Source organism: Marmota monax, unplaced genomic scaffold, assembly GCF_021218885.2.
Source record: "Marmota monax isolate L192 unplaced genomic scaffold, Marmota_monax_Labrador192_F-V1.1 WCK01_AAM20220418_F8-fsc00003, whole genome shotgun sequence".
Taxonomy (NCBI): domain Eukaryota; kingdom Metazoa; phylum Chordata; class Mammalia; order Rodentia; family Sciuridae; genus Marmota; species Marmota monax.
Window position 1 is genome coordinate 19,066,733 of NW_026694084.1, and position 27,287 is coordinate 19,094,019.

General features: G+C 32.1%; 1 protein-coding gene across 7 annotated transcripts in view; it reads right to left on the reverse strand.

The window, feature by feature from the left end:
* Nucleotides 1–27,287, reverse strand: part of Csmd3 (CUB and Sushi multiple domains 3) — a 1,151,628-nt gene that overhangs the window by 154,758 nt on the left and 969,583 nt on the right. For 5 of the 7 annotated variants that reach the window (XM_058585685.1, XM_058585684.1, XM_046464909.2 and 2 more), the window contains 3 exons: nt 5,045–5,158; nt 4,443–4,538; nt 2,702–2,905 (listed from right to left, as the gene is read on the reverse strand). In XM_058585685.1, the coding sequence (XP_058441668.1) occupies nt 2,702–2,905; nt 4,443–4,538; nt 5,045–5,158 (414 nt within the window). The remainder of the gene's footprint in view (nt 1–2,701; nt 2,906–4,442; nt 4,539–5,044; nt 5,159–27,287) is intronic. The other 2 variants (XM_046464911.2, XM_058585683.1) reach the window with 1 other exon arrangement.

A 27,287-nucleotide genomic window follows, 5' to 3' on the forward strand; every position in this document is an offset into this window, starting at 1 on the left:
GGGAGAGCATGGGAGGAAAATTACCTCTAGGTAGGGAATAGGGGTGGGAGGGAAAGGGAGGGAGAAGAGATAGTGGAAAGAGACATTCATCATTATACAAAATACATATATGAAGATGTAAAGTTGGTGTCAACATACCTTATATACAAACAGAGATATAATACATTGTTGTAGAAAGGTGTATTAAGAATTGCAATACAAAAAAAAAGAGAACTCATGTATAATGGCATAATTTGACATGAACATACTTTATATACAGAGTTACGAAAAATTGTACTGTGAATGGATAATTATGAATGTAATGCAGTCCACTATTGTCATGTATGTAAGAAATAAAAAAAAATAAAAAAATTTAAGGTACAAATAAAAGTATTGAAGTCAAGGAATTAAAAATTACTAGAGTTGGAAAGAGTGACAAAGCTAATGCACACAAAAAATATTCTGTGAAGAGTAACTTTTACGTACAACAACTTTAAGGTTGTTAGGTAGCAATTATACATGAGAAATGGTTTAGGGATTTAAGAAAATACTTAGTTTGGGGCTGGTGTTGTGGCTCAGTTTTAAAAGCACTTGCCTGGCATGTGTAGGGGACTGGGTTCAATTCTCAGCACAACATATAAATAAGTGAATAAAATAAATTTCCATCAACAACTAAAAATGTATATTAAAAATAAATTCTTAGTCTGAGCCAATCAGTTAATCAACAACCATGCCCGTGATACAAGGTCTGGCAAGACAGCTAAATCAAAACTAATATGCCTAATTTCAGCTCTATGAACTATGCATTTTACAATAGGGGAAGATAGATAAACTAAGGGATTCAAAACCAAGGGGCAAGGTTAACCCTATTAAGTAAAACCCTGCAAAAACAATGCTAACTAGACAATGACCTAAGAAAAAAAACAGTGCAACTATAAAACTCACAATTGTCACTGAATGGAGTCCTGGGAAAGACAGAAGACTAAGATCAGAGCCCATCAACCATAAATTCTATAAAACAAGTTCCAATTAGAACCTGTCAGCCAGGCCAGGATGACCCAGTGTTGACCTTAGGTTGTTAAAACAACATTATATCATTGTAATGATAACTCTTTTCCTCAACCTCTTGAGTTTTGCTTAGATATCTGTGGCTCAAAGCTTGTGTGGTGGAGGTTAGAAATCTTTGCCTATGAAGGTTCTTTGAACACTAACTAGAAGAATCTATTAAATTTTTCCAATGATATTTAAAATACTGAATGGGGAAAAGTTACAGGCTTTCCCTAAGATATGGAAGAAAACAAACATGCCCACCTTCACTTTTATTCAAGACAGTACTAAAAGTTCTAACCAAAAATCAGACAAGAGAAAGAAAAAAAGAGCTCTCAAATTGGAAAAGAGGTAGTCAAATTGTCACTGCATATAACATGATCTTATATTTAGAAAATCCCAAAGACCTTACAGAAAACCTGTTTGAACTAATAAACAAATCTGCAAAGTTGTAAGATACAAAGTCAACACACAAAGGTCAGTAGTGTTGCTCTATTCTAGAAGCAAAATCTAAAGCAATAAAGCAATCCCTTTTACAATATCCATAAGAAAGAACCTGGGAATAAACTTAACCCAAGTAGAAGATTTTTAAAAGGAATACTATAGAACACTGATAAAAGAAATTGAAGATGACGATGCACCCACCAGTTTACCCTCCCCCCCACCAAAGAGACCCCCACCATAACTGTAAGTATACGCTTCTCTCCTAGTAAACAAAATCTTTACAAAGAGTGTAAGCAAGATTTCTGCAGAGAGCTCATAGTGGTTTGAAGCTTCCTTTTTGTTATAAAGGCTTGGTTAATTTTTCGTGTAAAAGTTGAGTCTTCGGATCAAGCTTGTTGCTATGCACAATTATTATTTCTGTTTTCCTTGGTAAAAACTTGTGAAATCTTTGTCTGGCTGAAAATATGGGACAAAGAGTAACTGTCATGTAACCACCCCACTGAGTATAAATCTAAAAAAATTTCCAGACGTAGGGGTTCTGAGATTTATATGCATTAGCACCTGTGGACCACTGCAGCTTAAATAAACCTGCTTCCTGAAAATTTCTCAGGTGTCCAGCCTCATCCTACATCAATGACACAGAAAAATGAAAAGATTTGCTATGTACAGAGATTAAAAGAATGAATTCTATTAAAATATTCACACTACACAAACCAATATGTAGATTGATTTTAATCTTCTTTTAGGATTGTTTCCCCAAATTTGTGTGAAAACAAAAATATACAAATAACCTAAGCATCTTGAGCAAAAAGAACAAAAACAGATGGGTTTACATTAAACTAAAAAGTGTCTGCTCAGGAAATAATCATCATATGAATAAAAGAAAATATTTGTAAATTTTACATAGGATAAGGGGTTAGTATTCAGAATATACAAAAAACTCACAAAACTGAATAGCAAAAATCAAAAAATAAAATAATTCAATAAAAAATGGGTACTATATCTAAATCAGCATTTCTTAAAAGAAGATATACAAATGGCCAAGAGGTGTATTAAAAAAGTTCAGTATTACTAATAATCAGAAAAATATGAAACTTGTATGCTTCAAAACATCATGTTGTATGTAATAAATGCATGTAATTTTATCTGCCAATGTAAGAAATAATTGAAAAACTTGGTAAAACAGTATGTACAATCATAGAACAATATTAATATAAATTAATACACTCACCAATACAGGTAGGTAAAGAATCATTCCACTGGGCCAAAGAATTGGGCACTGTATCACACCTAATTGCTATGGATCCATGGAGAATATATCCTGGATTACATTCAAAAAGAACCAAGGAACCCACTGCAAATTCATTGCCAATTCTTCTTCCGAATCTTGGTTCAGGAACAGAACTGCATTGTGTAGAACTTGTTCTAGGAACAGCTGTGTAGAGATAATTGTTGGTTTTAATTTCACATGCATTAGACAAATTTCAAAATGTTACTATTTAAACAGTTCAAAAGAAATCCATTTTTGTCAGAACTCGAATTAACAACTTGAATATATTTCTAAGTTTTAAATTTCACACAAAATACAATACAATTTAAAATGAATATTGTCATTGTCATCAAGATTTTTGTTCTAAAAGTTTTTCTTTTGATACTTTAAACAACATCAATTATTTTTTCTATTTTTTTAACAAATTCTTATTAATACAATAAAGCAATTTTAGGTATTGAAATTTATGTCATCAAAATTGAGTTTTTTTTTTAACTTGGGATATCAAATTCAAAAAGTATGTGTCAGTTTACATGAAGTAGTTTTTTAGTACAATTTTTTCAGCATATTTTCTGTAAGAACATAAATTTCTAGATGCATTTTATTTATTATAGCATGTTTACAAACTTTGTTTTCAAAACTTGTTTGTTATTGATGAAGACAATAATTACATTCAATATATAAGTCAGACAGATTAACAACAATAGAAGGTTTTATGTCAATAATCATAAATATCAAATTTGAAATTGGTTTTAGACTTTATATCTTTTATTTGTGCCTTTTTAAAAAATCAGTAAAAAAGAATGATAACAGGATGTTTTTTCTTTTTAAAACACATACAAATGTGATTAAAGAGATTGACAACAGTCCAAAGAAATGATACAATGAATTTCAAGTAGATCAATTTCTCTTATGTAACTTGAGTAATGATAACTAAATTTTTATAGTGCCTTGTTAAATTCATAATACTAAAGTTGTTTACATGGGGAACTATGATTAAAAATAAAACAATAGTATAGCCTATTGATAAGGTGGATAGGAGTTTAATAAGAACAACAAATAATAAATGTTTATAAATTTATCAGGAATAAAGTTCAAGGTACATTTGAGAATAACTCCTACATGATCATAACTAATTCAAACAAAATATTTCAAATGATAGCCTTTAATTTAGTTTAATGATAACATGGAAGATTGTTTACATAAGGCAACAAAAAGCTGTCTAAATTCTAATTGTGCAAAATCTTTATAAATCATAAGGAAAGTTTCAATTCTCTTGAGAGAATGAGAAAGTATAATTTTAGAATACAGCATGATTTTCTTAGCATGTCTAAATATATCAGGACAAAAATTTGTACATTTTAAATTTAATGTGCTAGACTATAAGGAAAATAGAAAATATAGAGAGTGAACAATTAACAGAAAAACAGTGATGTTTGGAAAACAGTATTCTGGGAGGGAAGGAAAATCAGACATTTAAATGGAGAATGATAATGGAAGCAATATTTCTTTTTTACTTTGGTAAAAGTGACAATGTCCTTGTAGTGGAGTGGGGAATATGGGAAACAGGGTAAAACTACTTAAAAAAAAAAGCTTTTATCTCTCCTATATGGTTATGAGTATCACATCATTCAATAGCTTGGAACACAGCATGGAAATTGATATCATTCCTTAGTGTGTTTCTAGACTACAGGGCACTTACCTTGATAAACAAAGTGAAATCCCTTAGCTGTTATTGGTCCAACTGAAGTAAATCGAATTGTGATCTGATTACCTGAACTCAGTGGAAGTGATTCTCCTACTCAACAAAACAAACACTAAGATATCATAAATAATTTCATTCAGTAAACCTAACAAATTATATTATTTTACACTGTCACTTGAAAATTTCAATCTATGTTCTATTAAATTGCTTTAAACTATCCTACCACTAACAATATATTTTCTTTGGGTAAAGCTTAAGTTGCTATCTTTTTATCAGAAGGCTTTAATTACATTTTGATACAGACTAACTCATTCTTCAAAGAATGTTTAAATATTTTATATTACATTAAGCACCACATATTGTGATTAAATATATTTACTTGATTACAATCTCAGAAAATAGTCGATTATATTTTTCTCAAGCTTCTGTATTACTGTCAAGTTGTGTTTCTATTCTTAAAATATATATAAATATATGATTCTATTTTCAGTTTACTTCATTTGTAATATGGATGATATAAATCTCAGCTTTCTCTATAATAGTAATCAAAGTCAGTCTTTAATCAATAGCTGATGCATGGCAGTTCTATTAAAGGATACCTGAATGGGATCCTGAGAGGGAAGATAACAGAGAAGATTGCTGAGTTGGCCCATCAAACACCTCAACAACATCGTGGAGTGATGTCTGGAAAAATACAAACTGGCCAAACACCACTGATCAACAGGAACCAGGAGAAGCAAACAAATCACCAACCATCCAAAAATGAAAACAAAAAACAAAAAACAAAACAAAAAAAAATAGAAAGAGGAGGAGAGAGAGAACAAAGTATTACAATATAATAGTCATCTTTCTTTTTCTTTTTTCTTTTTTTTTAACCTTTAAAAGGGGATAAGTGCCAATTGGTTGATATTCCCAACACAAGTATTTCAGGTCAAAAAGATAATGACCATGGCCTAAAATCAATAAAATTTTAAGAAGACTATTTTTTAAATATAAAATAGGCATAGCATTTAATTTAGATCAGAAATCATAAGGTTGGTGATTAGTACTTAAAATAACTATTTTTTGATTTTTTTCCCAATGGTAGTTTGATTCTTTTCACTTTGTGACTCTCTTCTCTTTTTCTAATTTTTTTTTCTCCTCCTTTAGATGAGATAGCTGTCATTCAGGGTTTTTTTTTTTTTTTTTTTTTTTTTTTTTTCCTCTCTTAAAATGTCCAAATAGTTTTTCTGAAAATAGATCAACATGATACTTGTCAGAGATAGTGTTTTAGTGTTTAATTTACATTCTACACTAAAAATGATTTCTTAGCTTGTATTATTAATCTCTGCCAAAATAAAGAACTATTATTTATCATCCTTAGCAACTGAAATTATAAAAATTTCATAAAATGATTAATTTTGCTTGGTAAGCACAGTACTGAAATATGTACCAAAAGAGCTCTGTGAGAGACTCATTTACTTCATGTTGTACTTGTCTTTCATTACAAATTAAATTTACATGCAAAATCTATCCCAACTATATCTTCAAAGAAAGAACCCATTCCAGAGTCAAAATCAATTTGTGTTTGGTGCCCCCAAATTTTTTCAATGGGTTTCAATCATTATTTTTAAAACTTCACTGGATAGAAAAACTGTGAGGGGTTTAAAAGAGTATGAATATATATATTTTTAAAGTTTAATAAGATAAAAGCCAAGATAACTTTAATAAAGAAAAATCACATTATTTTAATTAAATTAAACATTTATATTTTATATGTCAAGTCAAGGTAATGGACATCCTTTCCTGGACCCTTCAAAAACAATCTAGTTCACTTGAAACGACTGATGTGCTGAGTTTTACATATGAATACAGGTTATACATAATACTGTAAACAAAGATGCAGTATTATTTTTTTATCTTTTAATATCTTTCTTTTTGCTTGCAAAAATAAGCTGGTGATCTCAGTCCAGTTCTTTGTGGAGTAAAAAACAAAAAACAACATAGTAACAGTTGTAGGGTCATTGCTTTGAACCAATTTCAGAACACTGAAGTGCTTAATTTGTAATACTCCTCCTTAAAATATTTCCTAGAAGTCATGAAAATTTGTTTCCACTAAACCAGATACATGCAGTGAATTGCTTTAATGATCATATAAAATATTTTGAGCTCAGACCTTTTAAAAGATCCTGAATTTGGTCCCTTAAATCCCAAACTATTAAAATATAGATTAAGAAAGGTTTTGTTTTCAGTTTTTGTATAATTGATGTTTGGATGATTTGTTTTCAAATGTATCTTTGAATACAAAATTCTGTTTTAATGCACATGTTGGTATAGCTTTACCAAGTGACCAAAACTAAACAAAACAAAAACAAAACCTTGCTACTTTAATCACAAGAAATTTATTCTATCAAGTACATTGTACAACAAGGGTCTTGACAGAGAACTTATTAGTTCTCTAATATTTTGGGGGGAAATCATTAAAAGAAATGAAAATTCAACATCCTTTACTTATTATCCCTAAATATCTCAAGGATTTAATTAAGAAAACGATTAATTTCCAAGCAAACCACTACATTTACAAACATCATTAACAACTATAATACAATTATCTAAGAGCTTTCTCTAAGGAAAAAACCAAAAACTCCCCCTATTTTCTTCTTGTATTTAGGCCTGTACTTATGAATTATTGCTTCTGTACACATAGACAAATTTTCAGCTGTAAATTGAATGTATTGAAACCATAACTGTTAATGATACAACCATTATTGCTGTATTTTTGTATCATGTTAAGTAAAGAAAAATGTAGGGCATAGTCTTTTGAGCATTGTTAGGAAGTCATGTTTGTAATTTATTCCAATTACTCTGAGATGAGGGTAGAGAAAGTTGAGAAAAGGGAGTGAAATTTTGAATCTTACCATATTAAGTACTGAGTAAACCAGTTTTCCTTAACTATGATCTGATTCTGCATTAACATGAGCAGTGGAAATTTTAAATTAAAAATCCTAAAAAAAAGTTAGCATTTATTAAAAAATTTTTCTGGGAGAATAATGAATTATTATATGAACTATCATTATAAGGAGACATTTAATAAATTATTTTATAGCATGAAAATCAACAATACTTGCATAGTAATCTTATTTCCTAGTTACATCATCAGATTATCATCTCATTTAACAATTGCATTATAATTCTGAATCAAATCCTCCCTTCTTAGTCAGAAATTTAAAACATTATGTGGTATCCTTCAGTTTTGCTTCCCCATTCTGTTTGCTAATTAGTCCATTTTCTTATGTGTAGACAGCAGGTCTTTAGTTTCTAAAATGTTCTGAATGTCCTTTGCCTGGTTGAAATTGATAGAAAACTAGGAGAGACTTTAAAGAGGACCAAAGAATTACTGCTGTTTTGTTGTTTTGTTGTCTTTGCTTTTGTTTTTGAGATGGAGTTTCCCTATTTTGCCCAGACTGGTCCTGAGATCCTGGGCTCAAGTGATACTCCTGCTTCAGTCTCCCAATAGCTGTGACTACAGGCCTGTGCCACCATGTCCAGCTCTATTGGCAAATTTTTGTTAAGCAAGTTGTTGTCTAGCATACGTGGGTCACCTGTATTCATGGAGACTATGGCGTATGGAATGGATTTCTAAACAATCAATTTTTCACCTATTTGTAAATTCATTTTACCTATTTAATCTACCTACCTACCTATCTATCTAATCTAGTCACCTATTTCTGTATTAGTCATCTATCATTCAGTTGAATTCTCTTTTGAACCACTGTAACATCTTACTGTGTCCCTCATTATTTTACTGGGAGTTACTAAAATATTTAATATATGTGTATTTTATATTTTTGTGAAAGTTGTGATTATGCCCTCTTTTTTGAAAAAAAATTATCTTTTAACATTAATCTAGAAACAAATATCCCAATCTAATGACTGGATAATCCTTTTATCTCTAAAACTACACTTGCTATGTAAAATATCCCTACAAATAAGCCAGTTACTAATAATTTAGTTTTACACCTGAGTCTTGTTTTCCTGCATTTCATTCTATAATAGATTTTATTAATTTAACTAATATTAGTTGATTCAATTCTACAAAGTACAAGTGTTATGGTTTGGATGTGAGGGTGTCCCCAAAAAGCTCATATGTGAGACAATGCAAGAAGGTTTAGAGGAGAAATGATTGGATTATGAGAACCTTAATCCAATCAGTGAATTAATCCCCCAATAGGGATTAACTGAATGGTAACTGAAGGCAGATGGGGTGTGGCTGAAGGAGGTGGGCATTGGAAGTGTGGCTTTGGGGTATATATTTTGTAACTGGTAAGTGGAGACTTTCTCTCTGGTCTCTCATCATCATTGAGTATCTTCCCTCCTCCCTACTCTTCTGCCATGATGTTCAGCTTTACCTCAAGCCCTGAGGAATAGAGCTGGCCTTCTATGGATTGAGAACTCTGAAACCTTGAGTCCCTAAATAAAGTCTTCCTCCTTTACAATAATTTTGGTCAGGTCTTTAAATTACAGCAGCAAAAAAGGTGACTAAAACAACAAGGATCCAAATTCAATACTGTTGTTTAAAACGTGACCAATACAGATAGGGTCCCTGCTCTTAGACCCCATTCATTATATTGGCCTTTGTTAAAATGGTGGCTTATCCAGTATGGAGATTCCTTAGAAATGTTGGATTGGAACCATCATTTTACCCAGCTATCCCACTCCTCACTCTATACCCAAAGGACTAAAAATCAGCCTACTACAGTAACTCATCCACATCAATGTTTATAGCAGCTCAATCCATAATAGCTTACTATGGAACCAACCTAGATGCCCTTCAACAGATGAGTAGATAAAGAAACTGTGGTATATATACACAATGGAATATTACTCAGCATTAAAGGAGAATAAAATGATGCAAATGGATGGAGCTGGAGAATATCATGCTAAGCAAAGTAAACCAATCCCCCAAACCCAAAGGCCTCATGTTCTCTCTGATAAGTGGGTGCTGATCCATAATGAGGTGGGGGCGGCATGGAAAGAATGAGGAAATTAGGTTGGGCAAAGGGGAGGGGACTTGGGGCAGGAAAGATGGTGGAATGAGATGAACATCATTACCCTAAGTACATGCATGAAGACACAGATGGTGCAACTCTACATAGTGTACAACTGGAAAAACTGACTACAATGAATCAAAATGCATTCAGCTATCATATATACCTAATTAGAATAAATTAATTAATTAAAAATATATGACAGCTTATCTTTATTTTACCTATGAAAAGATGCCAGATTTTATTCTACCTATGGAATGTCATATTAGCCAATCAAATGAATTATAAAACAACAACAGGCATTTGGGGTACATCTTCCCACGCAGGTTATTGCTATATTCATCACATATTCAAATTCATTCTTCAATACAAGTCCTCTACCTAATTCTAAGAAACAGAGTTAGGGGAGAAATATATTGTTTAGATTTTTAAGAATTACTTTTAAGTCTGCTTAAATCACATAAAGAAAATCTCTGATTTTGTTCATATTCATAAAATGTTCATCACAACTTAAAAATTTTGTTCTAGTGCATTTGTTTCTCCAAGAGCAAGCAAACACAGAATGAGACAAGGCAATATGTCCATCTGTTCTTATTTTTATAAAAAGCAAGATTTATTGCTTGCTTTTTATAAAAGGTACCATATACTGGGAAGGTTTGCATGACACAAGTTTTATTTTATTTAAGTTAGAATAAGCAATTGTTTCCTATACCAAATTATATTTAATCCTTTTTCCTCAGAGCACATTCCTTTAAATCCTGATTATGTATTCATTCTGTTTAATTAAGGCATTCTAAGTGTAAATCAATAAATGCTGACACAGTGCTTGGGAAGACATGAAGAAACTTCTGAGCACTAGCTGTTGGAATGCTCACTATAGAACAACAGTCACACTAAGAGCATCTTTGTTGTCAAACAGTATGGTGGCTGCCTGTGAGAAAGATTCTTACAGGGTTAGCAGGGGCAGCAAATACACCAGGAAATAAGGGCCAAAGAAAACAAAAATCAAACAATTTGTCACTTAATCTAAGAAACAAAGACCCATACTTGTTTGACTTTACCAGGTATTCATCTTGTGTCTTTCAGATTGATGTAGGGATGAGATTGTTTTCTGAGGTGTTTTTTTTTTTTTTTTGGTTGTTGTTGTTTGTTTGTTTTTTTCTTTTCATTTTTGGGACCTGGGATTGAACCCAGGGGGCTTAACCACTGGGTCACTTCCCCAGTCCCCATTTTTGGGGGGTACTGGGTATTAAACTATATTCCCAGCCCTTTTCATTTTTATCTTGAGACAGGGTCTTGCTAAACCGCTTAGGGCTGGGCTTGAATGTGTGATCTCCTGTCTCAGCCTCCTAAACTGCTGGGATTACAGATGTGTGCAACCTCATCTGGCTGTTTCTGAGTTATAAGGGGCAAGTACATGCACAATAAGATGCTAAAATAACTTATTTTTAATCTTTACTCATTCACATAATACAAAACACACTCTGAGGAGGATATCTAAGATGAAAATGAGACATACTTCAAGTGGAGACCCTTGATGAGGAGAACACAGATGTAGGTGAAGCTCTCCTTCTGTATGAGTGATGTTGAGAGATCAGGTCCCTGCCTACCTTAGAAACACAAAAATGCTTTTTCACTACTTGCTTCCTAATTGAGTTAGCTTAGGGTTTCTGTCCCCCATGTACTGTCTCCCTTGTTCTAGATCATAAGAATAAAGAGCCTTGTTTCTGTATTACTGTGCCTCAGCCTGATTCTTCTGATAGAGAGTTTAAGAACCCACAGAAATGGTAGCACCTGTGGTATAACATAATGCAGTAAAGTTGATTAAAGCCCATGGGGTGGTCATTTGCTTTGAACATGAGTACTCATAACATCAAGAGTTTTTTTGCTATCCTGTACTGGGATGCAAATCAGGAGCTCTCACATGCTAGACAAGTGCTCTATCACTGAGCTATACAACCAGGTTGGAACAATAAGAAGTTAAAGCTTCCTTTCCCACTAGATCCTATTCTGCCAAAGTGTTTAACTAGCACAGGCAAAGATGATCTCCTTGATCAAACTTTGATCATGATTCTCTCAATTTTCAGACTAGGTCTTGATTCTTTTATTTCTGTGCCTTTCCTTGTCTTGTCCATTCTTAGTAAGAATCTGTCTAGAATCCTTCATCTTCAGATGATCACATCTTATCTCCCATTGTTTCTCAGGAGATATCTGACGACCCTAACTTAACATTGACATAATCTTCAACTACCCCTGAAGTTTCTGTTCAGTAGTTTTTCTCTTACTAAGGCCTATCCTATACCTTGGCTATAAATTCCCATTTCTCCTTGTTGTATTTAGAGTGGAGCTCAGTCTCTCTCTCCTACTGCAAAACTCCATTACAATGGTTTCTATACCTATACTGATAATCTTGAATAAAGTCTGCTCTCCTGTTCTTCAGCTAGTGAGTGAATAATTTTTTTTCAATGTTGTCTAAGAAAACCAGAAACTTTAAGAAGTCACATTTAATTTTTGTGCCATTGAAATAACTAGCTAGTACCAGAGGCTTGCTGACTTAGAAATTTATTAACTTTAAGTGAGGATAATAAAACAAAAAATGGACATGATTACTGTTATTCAGTGATGAGAACTGGAGTTATTGAATTAAAAATAAAAATTGAATTTATGCAAATAAAGACAGTTTTCCACTTAGTTTTTATTTTCTCTCAGAAGGAAATAATCTCAGAGTATTTCAAGGGAAAACTCATAATCCAACTGGGGCATGTTTAGGGGAACTAATTTATCCACTCCTGTGGAAAGTGGTAAATAGTAAAATTAAAACATGTATGAGTTTATGGTAAATTCCAACTTGATTAGAACTTCTTTTGATGTAGTAGAATTCAGATTTCGCAGGGAATGGTAAGAGTAGCAGGTCCTCCAGGAAGTTCTAGTAGTCAGATGGATGGTACCATAGTAATTATGGTACCATAATGAAAAAACAGATGAATCAGCTTAAAGACTCAGCATCTCTGCCTGAGTAGATTTAGAACTAATGTTTTCAAATGACCAACTTATGGGTCTGTAATGTCCACTAAAACTCTCTAATGAAGAGTTCTGGAACCCAATTCTCTGGAACTGAATCTGGGGTGACCCACATGGGAAAGTTTCTCATCTGTAAAACTGGGATTATAAAAGTACCTAACCTCCTAGGACTCATGTGAATATTCATAAACTGATACATGCAAAACACTTTGAACAGTTCCTAAAACATGGGAATAAATATTACTTACTATAAATAATAACTAGGCTTTGTAAATGTATATGCTAATAACCCAATTTTAAATTTTACTGATAGGCAAATTTTAATTGACCTTTGATGTTTGCATATTATCTCTCATTTTCTGCTTTCTATACATGCTTTATTTATTTATTTATTGAGACAGGGTCCAGCTGTTGCCCAGGCTGGCTTAGAACCTACGGTCCTCTGGCCTCACACTCCTAAGTAGCTGGAATTACAGCTGTATGGCACCACACCCTGTTATACATGCATAATTACAATAGATGTTAGAATTGACTGGGTTAGACTAGTATTCCATCTATTTTAATCAGGTTGATTTTTTTTTTACAACTTCATATGAATAAAATCTGTCTCATTGATTTTATATTCTCTCTTTTTAGGTAGAAGAAGAAAATGTAATCATCAGCTTCCTACTTATGCTAAAAAAGGAGGAACAAGGTAAGGCATTCTAATTTGTTTCTGTTTGCTTCCTCTGTCTTAAGTCCCCCTGTGGCAAAGGTAATGAAACAATTACAAAATAAATAGTTCTACATAAAAAGGAGTCCAGGAAGAAAAAAAGAAAAGAAAAAGAAAAAATATGACAATTTCCCATTTGTTCATAACTTGATTATCAATATGCCTGTTACTTCTTTTGCAAAATCCACACATTCTTGTGTATGATAAGGTTTATTTTGATGTCTATATTATGCACTTAGCTGGTTTGTAACTCTGCTAAAAATTTTTTAAGAAGCCACCCTGTGTGCGCAGCATATTATTTATTCACCATATTATAATTTATTCACCAACATAACACAGATGTGTTTTGTGTTGCACCCACACTAACTGAATGGAAATAAGATTCAAATCAAAGATGAGTTTAGAACTGCACTTGATTATGTGTGAAAGCATAAAAAATTACTGTTGGTGACATAAGCTATCAAAAAATTTCACTAGATTTATATGAAATTTGCCTCATATTTTCATCTCATTTGAATATTTCAAAATATCATTTTAGGAGGATCTTTCCAATCTTGTTTCATTTGACTTATTCATACAAAAAGTTTTACCTTCTAAATCAATAACATATACAAAGCTCTTTGCTCTCTATATGCTCTGGGCAGTAAAGTACTTATTGTGTAAATAGATACAAGGTTACATTTTGGGATCACTAGGCTATCAGGGACTTAAAGGCATTTTCTTTTAAAAATGATTAAAAGATATTCAATGAAAACTTCAGTTTTATAAAAAAGTATATAAATAGAAGTTTAGTGTGATAAAAGTTATTCTTAAAAATACCAGAAAGGCAGAACTTAAAAAAATCAATCCTTTATCAAAGCACTGTACTACTTTTAAAATACCAACTATCACTGGAAAAGTTTGAGTAAAAGTTGTATTCATTGAAAAAATAAGTGAAAGTTTCAATAATATTTTGTCAACTTTTATGTTTTCTACCTATCAGTTATATTCCAAACACTTATGACTATTATTATACTACCATGATAATAAACCATTAACTTGTGAGAGATGCTGTATGCATCACTGTACTATAGGTGAGTCATGTGTATAATGTGGTAATTATCTAGAGGCTACTAAAACTCCCTGCAAGCCTGGTGCAATGGCTGATGCCCACAATCCCAGGTACTCAGGAGGCTGCAGCAAGAAGATAGCAAGTTTCAGGTAAGCCTGGGGGAACTTAGTGAGACCCTGTTTCAAAACAAAATTTAAAAAAGGGGGTGTGGGTTGTAATCCAGTAGTAGAGTGCTTGCTTATTATGAATATAGCCCTAGGTTCAGTTCCCTGCAGAAGCTTGGCTTCGCTCTAGATTCCAGGGCCAATTTTTACCTAGAACAAAAAGTCTGTAAATGCTAGGTCAGCAGCTTCTATAGTACAATAAGATTCTAGTTCTGAATATAAATATATAAAAATCTAATATGCATTACCACTTTGCAATAATTAGAAAACAAACGATGTTATTAAAAAAAATCCATGAATTTGATTGTGATAGTACATGGCTATCTTCCTGTTAGTAATTTCTTGTGGGGTACTCCTTTCAATTTACAAGTTAGGTTTTCTGAATAAATGATAAAGTGTACTTTCAGGCTTCTCCAAAGCTGGCTTTCAGTCTCTACTGTGACCAATTGCCTAGCATCAAATTTTAAAACTGCCTAGTTGACATTTTTTGGACATATATACATTGCAAAATCCATCTTAAAGAAAATATAGTTCAATTGTCTTCAATTGTTCCAGGAACCAATATCTATTTAACTCTAAGCCAGTAGTTTATTTGCAATTTGGTAGTTACAAAATTTCCCAACAGCTGAGAATTAAGCAATGAAATCATTAAAAAAAAAAAAAAAAGCAATGCTACTGGTGTATAGAAGAATTAAAACAAGAAAGAAAAAAGTTTACAATGTTAGTTTATTTTATTAACATTTTAATTTTTTCCTCATTTTCCATGTGGATGAGTATTTTCCTGTAATCATTCCTAAATTTTTTGTTTTCTGAACATTTGGCACAATACGTCTGTTAAATCACAACTAGACCAGACAAATTTAGGTCAGGAAAATATTTTCACATGGATTATAATTTAAATTAGTAGATTTTTTTATTATGTCAATTTCTGAACATATATCAAGTATAGAAAATAGTAAAATTAATATTCATAAATCTATCACTAAACTTTAACACCAACATTTTGCCAATTTTATTTCATTTGTCCTTTCTTATCCTCACTATATCCCCAAAATGGCTGTAATTTAAAGCAATCACATCATCATATATTTTTTTTCTATAAATGCTTCAGTATTTTCCCCTGATATATACTTTAAAAAATATAATTATCATATCTAACAAAATAAACAGTAATTTCTTTATTTTATCTAATAATTGTTATTCTTATTTTCATTTCCCTGATTTTTTTACAATAAGAAGAAAAAAGAAAAGTCTTTTTACAGTTAATTTGATCTAATCAGGATCTAAAATAAAGCCCAGACATTTTATTTGGCTGATAATCACTAAAGTCATTTTTACTGTGTTTAATCCTTGACTCTCATATTTTTTAGTATCATATATTTATTTTTTTTTTAGAGAGAGAGAGAGAGAGAGAAAGAGAGAATTTTAATATTTATTTTTTAGTTATCGGTGGACACAACATCTTTGTGTGTGGTGCTGAGGATCAAACCTGGGCTTCACTCATGCCAGGCGAGTGCGCTACTGCTTGAGCCACATCCCCAGCCCTGATTTTTAGTATCATATATTTATAGAACAGTATGGTTTTTTTTTTTAAAGCAAAGAAACTAAAATAGAATAAAAAATTCAACTCACGAAAATTTTACTTTAATTTAGTTTTTGCTGAGAGTTAAACTAGAAATGATGAACTCCTGATTGGAGGATTCCTGTAGAGGCCAGGGGGCCGCTATATTGAACCTACATCCAAACTTTCTTTCACTGAATTCTGTAACTTTACTCCACATATTGCTTCCTACATATACCATGTCTTTCCCTCAGGGACAGCACTCTGAAACCTTCAACTCTCCAACTTCCAGTGCCTAAGACTCTGCATTTGACAGAATCACAGTTCTTTTAGAGAAACAGATAGAGGGGTATATCATAGGGCAAAGTTTTTTAAATGGTTCTCAGCTTAAAAAAAAAAAAACATCACCACTAGTCATTTCTTTAACTTGGGCTCTAACTGTAACATGCTTGATCATTTTCATAACAAGAGAAACTCCAAACATAATAGAATTATTTATAATATAATTCTGTCATGCTCTGACATTTATTTCCCTGCACCACAGTCCATTAGAAATATTCAATTAAAGTGAAAGAATTTACTATTGCAAAAACTTTTATTTATTTGTTTATTTTTGAGAGAGAGAGAGAGAAAAAAAAATTTTGTAGTATTTATTTTTTAGTTTTCAGCGGACACAACATCTTTGTATGTGGTGCTGAGGATCGAACCCAGGCTGCACGCATACCAGGCGAGCACGCTACCGCTTAAGCCATATCCCCAGCCCTGCAAAAAAATTTAATAATCAAATATCTAATATTTATTTACTAAATATATATATGTATATGTATGTATAAAGAAAAATATATATATAAAGAAAATATTAACTAGTTCACTAAACCTTACTATTTGTAAAGGACTGTGCTAACCTCTTTATACATAGCATGTTGATTAATCTTCAACACAGCCATTGAGGTAGGCATTATTATCTGCATTTTAGAATTGATTGTAAGCTTTCTGTCGAAGGAACCGCTGAGCTAGAGCCAGTCCGCTCCATTTTAGAATTGAAAAAAAAAAAGAAATTTAAATAAATTAAGAACACTTAAAAAATTACTAAGTTAGCAAGGGGAAGAACTAAGATATGTATTCATGAAATATGGATTTATGTTTTAACTACCGTATAGAGGATAGTTGCCTGGTGTCTACTGGTGAAAAAATAGACATTGAAAGTCATTGATGAAATCTTAGTACATTCAACCTCAACAATTAAGATACAAGCTAAAGAACCTGAAATAAAAAAGTGAATTTTTAAAAATTTGTTGAGAAAGATGGGGAAATATTTTGTTATGTTTTTTTTTTATTATTAGTTGTTCAAAACATCACATAGTTCTTGACATATCATATTTCATACATTTGATTCAAGTGGGTTATGAACTCCCATTTTTACCCCGTATACAGATTGCAGAATCACATTGGTTACACATCCACGTTTTTACATATTGCCATACTAATGTCTGTTGTATTCTGTTGCCTTTCCTATCCTCTACTATCTATCCCCCCTCCCCTCCCCTCCCCTCCCATCTTCTCTCTCTACCCCATCTACTGTAATTAATTTCTCTCCCTACAATGCATCCTAAATGGTCAAATTATTAGTCATCATTAATAATATATAAAACATTTGTTATCTTAAAAATATACACATTTATATAAAAATTTAGCATCAATAAATAAATTGCTTAGTGTTCTGTATACTAAGAACTTTTAGAATTCAGAGGAGTGGGAGAATCTATTAAATATCTTAGTTTTTAGAGTCATCATAATATTTGGAGTCCTACAAACCTGGGTTTGTCGTGTTTGATACTTACTGATCCTATAACCTTGAACAAAATAATAAACCTTTCTGAATCTTTCTCCTAATCTCCAAAATAGTATCCACTATTTAGGATGGTAGTAATGATTAATCTATAAAACATTTTGCACAGCAGGTACATAATATACATAATATCATTTTTATATACACACAATAAATATACCTTGCAAATCTATTAAATACTTCAATGTTAATATATGATTTTATACCTAAGTAAAATCAACTATTTGTTTTTAACTCTGTTAATATTAACAAAAGAAATAAGAATGTTACAATAAAAATGTTGTAAGAATCTTCATCATTCATTTGGTTCAAAGATCAAAGGATATTTATATTATTTTTATTCCTTAAATTTACTCAGAGAGTACATACACACATAGTGAAGCTATTGAGAAATAAATCTCCAGAATATGTATCATTTAAGGGACCATTTGAATTGCACTAGTGGCCAAATGGTATTATATATGGTTTCTGTTCCCTAAAGATTTTAGTTAATTTGTCTTTGCAGAAACAAAAAAGTTAATTTGTCTTTGCAGAAACAGTCTCAAATTGTATTTTCAAAAACTAGAAAAAAATATGAGAGAAGGAGTGTGTGTGTATGTGTGTGTGTGTATGTGTGTGTGTTTAATCTGTAAAGAGTTATTCTAAATACAACTAAAATAAAACATCTCAACCCTACTTTTTTAATATCTTTACTATCAATGTTGTCACCCTTATCATGGCTTACCATGGACCTAATAGCCACAATTCCAAATATCCACACCTTAATTATATTAGTTATTACTTACTATGTGCAAAACACCACAAATTATTGAGAAAACCTAGAAATAAAAGTTCTAGACCTCATAAATATGAATATATTTCAATTTTCATATAAGGAAGCTTTTGATTAGAAAATCATGGGTATACAGAAATGGCTGAAAATTTTTTGAATTGATCTTTTCCCTCACTTGGTGCAGATGAAAAACTTCCAAGGATCAATGTCCTCAGTTGATAAGTTGTGAACCAACTGAAGTTTGTCTTTGCCTCCCAATCAAAACCTTCTGCATGTATACATTGCTTTAATTCTATTTAAGGAGATTGAAAGACATGTTAAACTAGGACAAGCTCCCATTGGACTAACAGAATTCAAATTTTAAACAGCATCATCTTATTAACAAAGAATTAGATCTCATAAATTTATCACCATAATAAGTTAGTGATATAAGGGTCAATGGTGATTAGCCTATCTTTACTTTCATATGAGACCTATCCACAAAATAAGGATGGGTGGTCTTTGAAAGATATTTACTAGGAGGAGATTGTTAAGATTTTAAAATGTACGTTTACATGGAAACAATGTAGAAATGAAAGGTGCTTAGCTTAACTAAAATATCAATTTGATTTGGTATCATTGCAATTGATGAAAATAAACAAATATTTTATCTATACAAGAAACTTCACAATGATTTAAGTAAACTAAACTCGTTGTTTTCTAAATGAGGTAACTGAAGTAAATAAATGTTGAGAGATTTGCAACACCAAATCTATAGGAAAATGCATTTTAAACTCCAATTAGAACAGTAAGAAATGCATATCACAGCAGGATTTGGAACTTCCCTGAGAGAAAACAGTTTAAAATTCCTAGACATGGATAATTTAATTACTATACTTGCATGGAAAATACAGCTTAATTTCATTATTCGTATATCCTCATACTCACAGGTAAGTCCAAGTCAATCCTTACAGTGGAAAAGTGTGTGAAAGTGAAGTGTTTGTATTCAAGTGCATATTTGCACGTTAGAATATGCATATATACAGCCTGAGTGCTTGTACCCTGTTTTTAATTTAATGATTTATTTTTCTATTCTCATTAATATATTTTCTTCCTTTTTCTCATCAGGTTTGCGTTTATTTTCTACTATCAAGGAGATGAATGTTCTTGTACTGCTGTGTGAAGTATTCAAGCTCTCTGTGTTGTCTAGACATGCCAGAAGCTGTCAACTGTGGAGGCATTCCAAATATTCTGTTACTTAATAAGTTATAATTCCAATGGAATATAGCATTATATTTAAAAAAGCTTTTTACTTATAAATACAAAGTTTATTCATAGAACCATAGGAAGCATTTAGCTTTTAAAAGAAATTGTATGAAAAAACATGTTTTGAATTGTCTTCAAAGGGAAAATTAATCATTCTGCATCTGACTGTAAAAGAGGCTAAAAATAGCATCACCTCCATTCCTTTCAACTTACATGGAAGAATCATTAACTGTTTAAAGCCAAGTTCTATGGCAGAGAAAGATAATTTTAAAATGTGATTGCATGAATTGACAAATTCATCCATTAAACAATTAATTTCTATTTACTATAGGAAAAGCAAGAACAATAAATAAAAAATTTAAGTAAATATTTAAAAATTAATTTATAAGCTGACTCACATTATCATTATAAATTAATATGTAAGGAAAAAAATTTCTTGTGCTTGTGAATCACTGTGTACTATGTGTTGCTTAAATGGAATGGCTTTTTTGAAGGAATGAAAAATAGTTTTAATGGAATTTTTATTGACTTCCTGAAGAAATCAGAGATTATTTAGTTCCTTAAAACTATTCAGTTTTCCCAAGTATGTATAGGCTTTACCATCAGAGAATTTTTACTTTTTTTCATATTCCTATACTTCTTTTCCATTTCATTTAATAAGAATTTTGTTGTTTAAACATTTCTTAAATAGATAACTAAATTTCATTTCTGAACAATGAATTATTAGAGATTCTTCACAATTAAGTAATGTTGAGATTCCAACTGGCAATACTAATTATTCAAAGAAACCATATATCAATGGAATTATCATTTATTTGACATAATATGATATTCCAAATAAATAAGAGTTCTTGAAAACCCTTGGACAGTATTTTATGAAAGGGTCACAGGTAGCTTACAAGTAAAGTTTTGAAAGTCACAGTTACTAGAAATTTTACACTAAGTTCCATGTTATACCTTTTTTCACATTTAGCGATGATAGTATTCAGCATATTAAATAATATTCTGATTTTAAGTTGTGAACTCCAAATTATCTTTAACTTGGATTAGAAAATTGGGCTTAAATTCAGTAGAGAGTGATAAGGAGCCATGAAAACAAATAAAAAAAAAAGTAACGGCCACTCTTTTGCAGTTGCATTGCTGCAGAAGTTTTATGTGTACTGTCTTGGATTTTATTTATAATGATTAATGTATTATGCATTAATATCCCCATTTTGAGGATGTGGACATTGAGATCCAAGCCACTCTAAGGAAGAAGTGTGCAGTTGGGATTCACACCCAGGGGCTGTTAACCTAATATCACCCATTGCAGTAAATGGTAGCACATTGAGTATATCAGATATTAAAAACTATTTTCATTGAAAATAACAAAGCAAATAAATAATAATAATTACAAAATAAATATAGACAATAAGAAGTTTATTCTACTGAACTGAAAATAACAGCAAAAATTAAAAATAAGATAACAAATATTATGGTACCAAAAATGAAATTGTTTAATACTCTTATTACAAGAATGTGAAACGGAAAAGACATTTACTAAAATTTGGACTCTAATCTTTTAAATTTTAAGCAGAAATGAAAATCCCAATTGGCTACCTAAGTGCATAATTGAAATAAGTCAAGTTCTGTTTCTTTGTCTTGTAGTCACTGTTCTATCATTCTGATACCATTTAGAAGGTATCAGAATATGAGTATACAATAAAATGGAGTTAGCAGCATTAACCAAAGTAAGATGGGATAATTTGGGCTGGGGGTGTGGCTCAGTGGCAAAGCGCTTGCCTTACACATTTGGGGCCCTGGATTTGATCCTCAGCACCACATAAAAATAAATAAAAATGAAATAAAGATATTGCGTCCATCTATAACTAAAAAATTTTTTAAAGATGGAATAATTTCAAATCATTAAAAACATTCTCTAAAAAATGTCTGAGGGGAGTGAAGTGAGGGGATGTGGTTTGGGGGTAGGAAGGACAGTAGAATGAATTAGACATTATTACCCTATGTGCATAAATGACTACACCACCAGTCTGAATCTATGACGTGTATGACCAGAAGAATGAGATGTTATACTCCATTTATGTATGATATGTTAAAGTGTATTCTACTGTCATGTGTAACTAATTAGAATAAATGAAAAAAATTACTACATTAGATTACAGTATTTTGATATAAAAAGCATAAATATTATAGATGAATTGACGTGTGTGTTGTGGGCATCATTGCAGTGTTTTCAGAAATTAATAGATAATTTGTATTGATTGTGAACCATCATTTCATCATTTTTGAATTTTTTTTTTTTTGCATTAAAGCAACTAAATAGAATCACAAGCCATGTTTAACTCTTTAAATTTTTTCTTGGATAAAACATCTGAAACTGAACTATTTCATTCAGTAAGGACTACCTGGCCTGCTTTCTGATCCTTCTCTGATGCCCTCCTGAAGCCAGACTAGATAGATCAATGCCCCCACCAGCATCTCCTAAAAAGAAACATCATACACTTCTCTGACTTTGTTCTATGTATTTGTTACTGGTCTCAGAATTTATCAGATTAAAATATGCTTCCATTGTATCTACTACTTATCCTGGTTCTACAAGCTACTGCACAACTTTGAAATTGATTTAAATACTTTTTCTTCCACTACATGAGACTCTTTATTTGTGTATCCCACTATCTACTTCACTGGCATTCACTGTATGCTTGTGCAGTGAGCACAGACACTGTAATTATATGCAAAAAATAAAATCAGAAATGCTGAAACAATGTTTTCATTCTTTCCTGGTAATCAAGATACCTTGCAATCATTTCAAATACCAGGTGTTAGAAATATTGTGTCAGCATAGCCCTTCTTTTTCATTTTCTTTGTTTTGCCTCACAATCAATATTATTTAAGCAATTATCAATCATATCTGACAGAACTTCCTTAAATATAAATTGAGTTGCCACAAGTTGCTTTAAAAGGATAGTGAAAATGAAAATATTTAGTTCAGTTCACTTGAGATTGATGACTTCCATCCTTATGGGGAAAATGCAGAATGCTACAAGACACACAAGAAAGAAGCTGCCTACCCAAAACTAAACTCATCTTCCTTTCCCAAATCTTTCCTAACTTGAGGAAGGATACCCGTCTAGTCACTCAATCCACTTAATAATATTTATTGATGGCTACTCTGAGATTATACTAGCCTTGAGGTACAGAGTCTGCCCCACGGATTGTCTTCCCTGAGTACTACCTTGTGTTAACCTCATACATAGAAGCACACACGTCATACTTTTTTCATCTTTCCAATGTGTCTTGATTCTAATAGACTACCTCCTTTTCTTTTCCATTAGTATTCTAGAGTTTATACTCATATCCACTCTGGTCTTCAAGCTGATATTCCTTTATACAAATCTGGAGCAACTCCAATTCATTATCCATACCTCTATGGAAGTGATTTACCTAAAACACAAATCTGATCAAGTCACTACCCCAGGCAAGACAGTTTTGTGTGGAATTAAACAGATGAAATTAATAGTTTCATATTTTCAATTTTTTTTCTTCACAGATATTTCCCTGGCATTTAATTTCTTAACTTATATAGATCCCTGATACCATGATCTCACCTACATTAAGACAAAGAGTCCTGTATTTTTTACCTTCCTGTCATGAACTGTAGATCATTAAATTTTATTAGTGTTTTATTAGTACTCACTAAATAAAAACAACTGCTTGGTGATTATCAGTCTATTTTTTTTGTACTGGGGAATTGAACCTAGGGATGTTTAATCACTGAGCCACACCTTTAGTCTTTTTTATTTTGAGACAGGGTCTTACTAATTTGCCTAGTGCCTTGCTAATTTGCTGAGGCTGGCCTCAAACTCATGATCTTCCTGCCTCAGCTTCCCAAGGTGCTGGGATTACAGGTGTGTGCCACCGTGCCTGACTGGTGTTTTGAAAGTCTTGATCTGTAATTCAGTTTCTAGAAAAGAGACTTAGAGTTACTAAAAGCCAACCCAAAACAGAATAGAAAGCTAAGAATATATACCTATTACTCTTAAAATATTGATATAAACCAATTTTATCACAGAAGGGGAAAACTTGGACATACTAAGCAACCAACTAGAGATTTGATCTTAGGAAAAAGAAAGGGTAGAAAGCAAGATTCTGGAAAGTTGGCCTCAAGTTTATAGCCAGATTAGAGGCCAGGTTTACCCCCAGCATTGTAACTAATATTTATTTAATGATGATAATGCATAAATATTTTTTGAATTGCCTAGAGATGGTCCTGCCCTCAGTGACCTCATGGCTAGTGGTGGAGACTGACCATCTTGTACAGTAGATTCAGTGGGGAGGGTGTTTCCTTGTGTTCTGTTTATTTTACCTCTGGTTTGGGATGCCTTCCCTCTTCTTCTCTGGGTGTATGACATTACTACTTTGCCAGCAGAGAACAAGCTTATCTCTTCCATGAATCCTCTCTTAATTCCAAGCATTCAACTTTACACATTTTTATCTCACTTGAACTCCTAAGCACAAATACCAGCATCATCCTCTAATATGTTGTCTTCAGTCCTTTTTTAAAGGGAATAACTGTTGGCAGGCAATCTGTCAATCTGTCTCCCATGCTGCACTTGGTACTGGGTCACAAGTTTTAAAAAGATAGACACATGGAGCTGACAGTACAACATAAAGGTACAATTAACAATACTTTGTCATTACTACTAAAAGGTATAAATCTGGCTTCATATGGCTTTTTCTATGTGGATTTCATCTTAAGCTGGAGAGTTTCAAAAGAAGTTAAGGTCAATTATAAAAAAATGGTGGGAGGGAAAGGGAGAGAGAAGGGAAATTGCATGGAAATGGAAGGAGACCCTCAGGGTTATACAAAATTACATACAAGAGGAAGTAAGGGGAAAGGGAAAAAAATACAAGGGGGAGAAATGAATTACAGTAGAGGGGGTAGAGAGAGAAGAGGGGAGGGGACGGGAGGGGAGGGGGGACAGTAGAGGATAGGAAAGGCAGCAGAATACAACAGACACTAGCATGGCAATATGTAAATCAATGGATGTGTAACTGATGTGATTCTGCAATCTGTATACGGGGTAAAAATGGGAGTTCATAACCCACTTGAATCAAAGTGTGAAATATGATATATCAAGAACTATGTAATGTTTTGAACAACCAACAATAAAATTTTTTTAAAAAATGGACAAAATATAAACTAAAATCTTTACTAACATACACAAAATTTATAATTAAATTAAAAATTTATAACCAAATTCTCCAAAGCAACAAGCTCATTTACAAATATAAAAGTGTATAATATCAACTGGAATGCATTATCAGGGACTTTTTTCCCTCTTTCTTTTTATAAAGAACTTAAATATAGAAATTTTCACTGAGTTTGTCAATAAGCAATATTCCCTGAGAAGCCATTAGAATTTATGGTGATAAAATTAATTAGAAATCAAAGAATCTGTACTTCAGCAATTGGTGGAATTAAAAAAAAATGTGTCTAATGTCCTGGATAGGTTACAACAACACAAATATGCAATTTAATTCTAAGTAATAGCAATATTTTTAATGACAATGAAATATTTTAATGCCAATGAAATAATCATTTTTCAAAACTGAGGCCATTGTCTTTATCCATAATAATGATTGCACAAGTTTTTCTTATAAATACTTTTTAGAATGTTGTCTGATTTTATCCTATGTCTGAGGTAGGAGAGCAAACATATGTTTATTGAATGGGATTGCTTATACTATATGCATAAATTTGGGGAGCTTTTAAAACCAGTTTTCTATTACCAATTCTCTGTTTCTCCTTCTTTTCCCCACACAAACCCAAATTCTTTTTACCAAATTCCAGAGTTGTCCATAAAATAATTCAATGAGCATGACAAAGGGCAGATGAAATAGGAAAAAAACAAAACAAAACAACAAAAAAGAAAGCAGCTATCACCAGCCCCAATAGCCTTTCCAAATAGTCTCCTCAAGGTGGATCCATTACCCTATGTGGGAAAATATTACATGATTAATTTCACTTATTTATGTAATCAAGCATATGAATCATGATCTCTGCCAGGTACTGAGTGCCAGCCTGAAACATGTGGGCATTCTCAGCTTGCTAATAATTTGTTTCTCCTTCAAGCTGGTATTCTTTACTTGCTGATATCAAAAAATAGTTTTTCTTTTGTTCTGGTTTTTGCAGCGTCAGGGATTGAACCCAAGGCTTAATGCATACTATTACTAAACTACCAGCCTCAGAAGGGCTCTATCACTAAACTCCCAACCTCAGAAAGCAGTTTTTAAGTTACAAAAATTGTATTATTTTTATGTTCAAACCATGAAATTTATTATAGGAATATGAATTTATAAAAGCATTCATGAATCAGATGATAAATATTTTAGAAGACATAGTAAACTGGTCATATGAATCGCTTGGTAAAAACCCTACACCAAGCATTGGTAAGTTTCAGAATTTCAATTGATGGCCACTGCTGATTTTGGATAATAGTTCACTGGTCTACAGAATATCAGATGAAATATAGAGCTCACATTAACCTTTCACAAAGGTACTCAAGAGAGATTGGTCAATGGAAGGAAAAAGAGGTTTAATTTAGTTGTGTGTATGGATGTAGGGTGTGTTTGTGCGTGTGTGTGTGTGTGTGTGTGTGTGCATTTGCTTCCACTCAAGGTAATTAGAGAGGGATTCTAAATAGGGATGGGGTCAATTTTTATTTCTGTTGCCTGTTACTCCAAGAAGTTGCCCAAGTTACACCAAACACCAATTCAGGCTTTGAAGATAATTTAAGTATTATTGTCCTCAGGCAATTCCCAGCTGTCACAGATTTTAGGTTAATACACTTCTTTAAACTACAGGCCACTGAATAAAAAAACTATTGAAAGAAATAAAACTGAAAGAAGCATGCACACCTCCAGATATCAGACACCTGAGGTCCCCCGTTTTGATGTTTAAAAGATTAACTCAAAAGGTAGATTCTATTGCTAAACAGAAATGTTAAATTTTAACTTTATAATTGAAAAGAATCAATACTTTCTAAGTTTTATTTTTGATTTAAGCTAACTGGAAATGCAAAGCAGAAGTGATAACTTCTTCCAGAATAATTGTATGAAAGGAAGAGTTTCTCACTGTATTTTTTCATACATAAAACATGTAGCACACTGAAAGTTGCAGATTGCTAGTAATGACTTAGAGAAAAGGGCAGTAAGAAAAATGAATGGTGATGAGGTATGGCATGTGTCTCCTGTTTAATTTCTTTAGAGAGGCAGAGCTTCAACAACAGAGAAATGATGGATGAACCCTGCAGAATGTACTACTCAATAAATATATGAAGGCCACCTTGAGCTGTACAAATCTGCTCTCTCTACAAGTGAACTTTTTTTTTTAAGCCAACCCATGCTTGTCACTCCAAGTGTGAAACTTGCTATGCT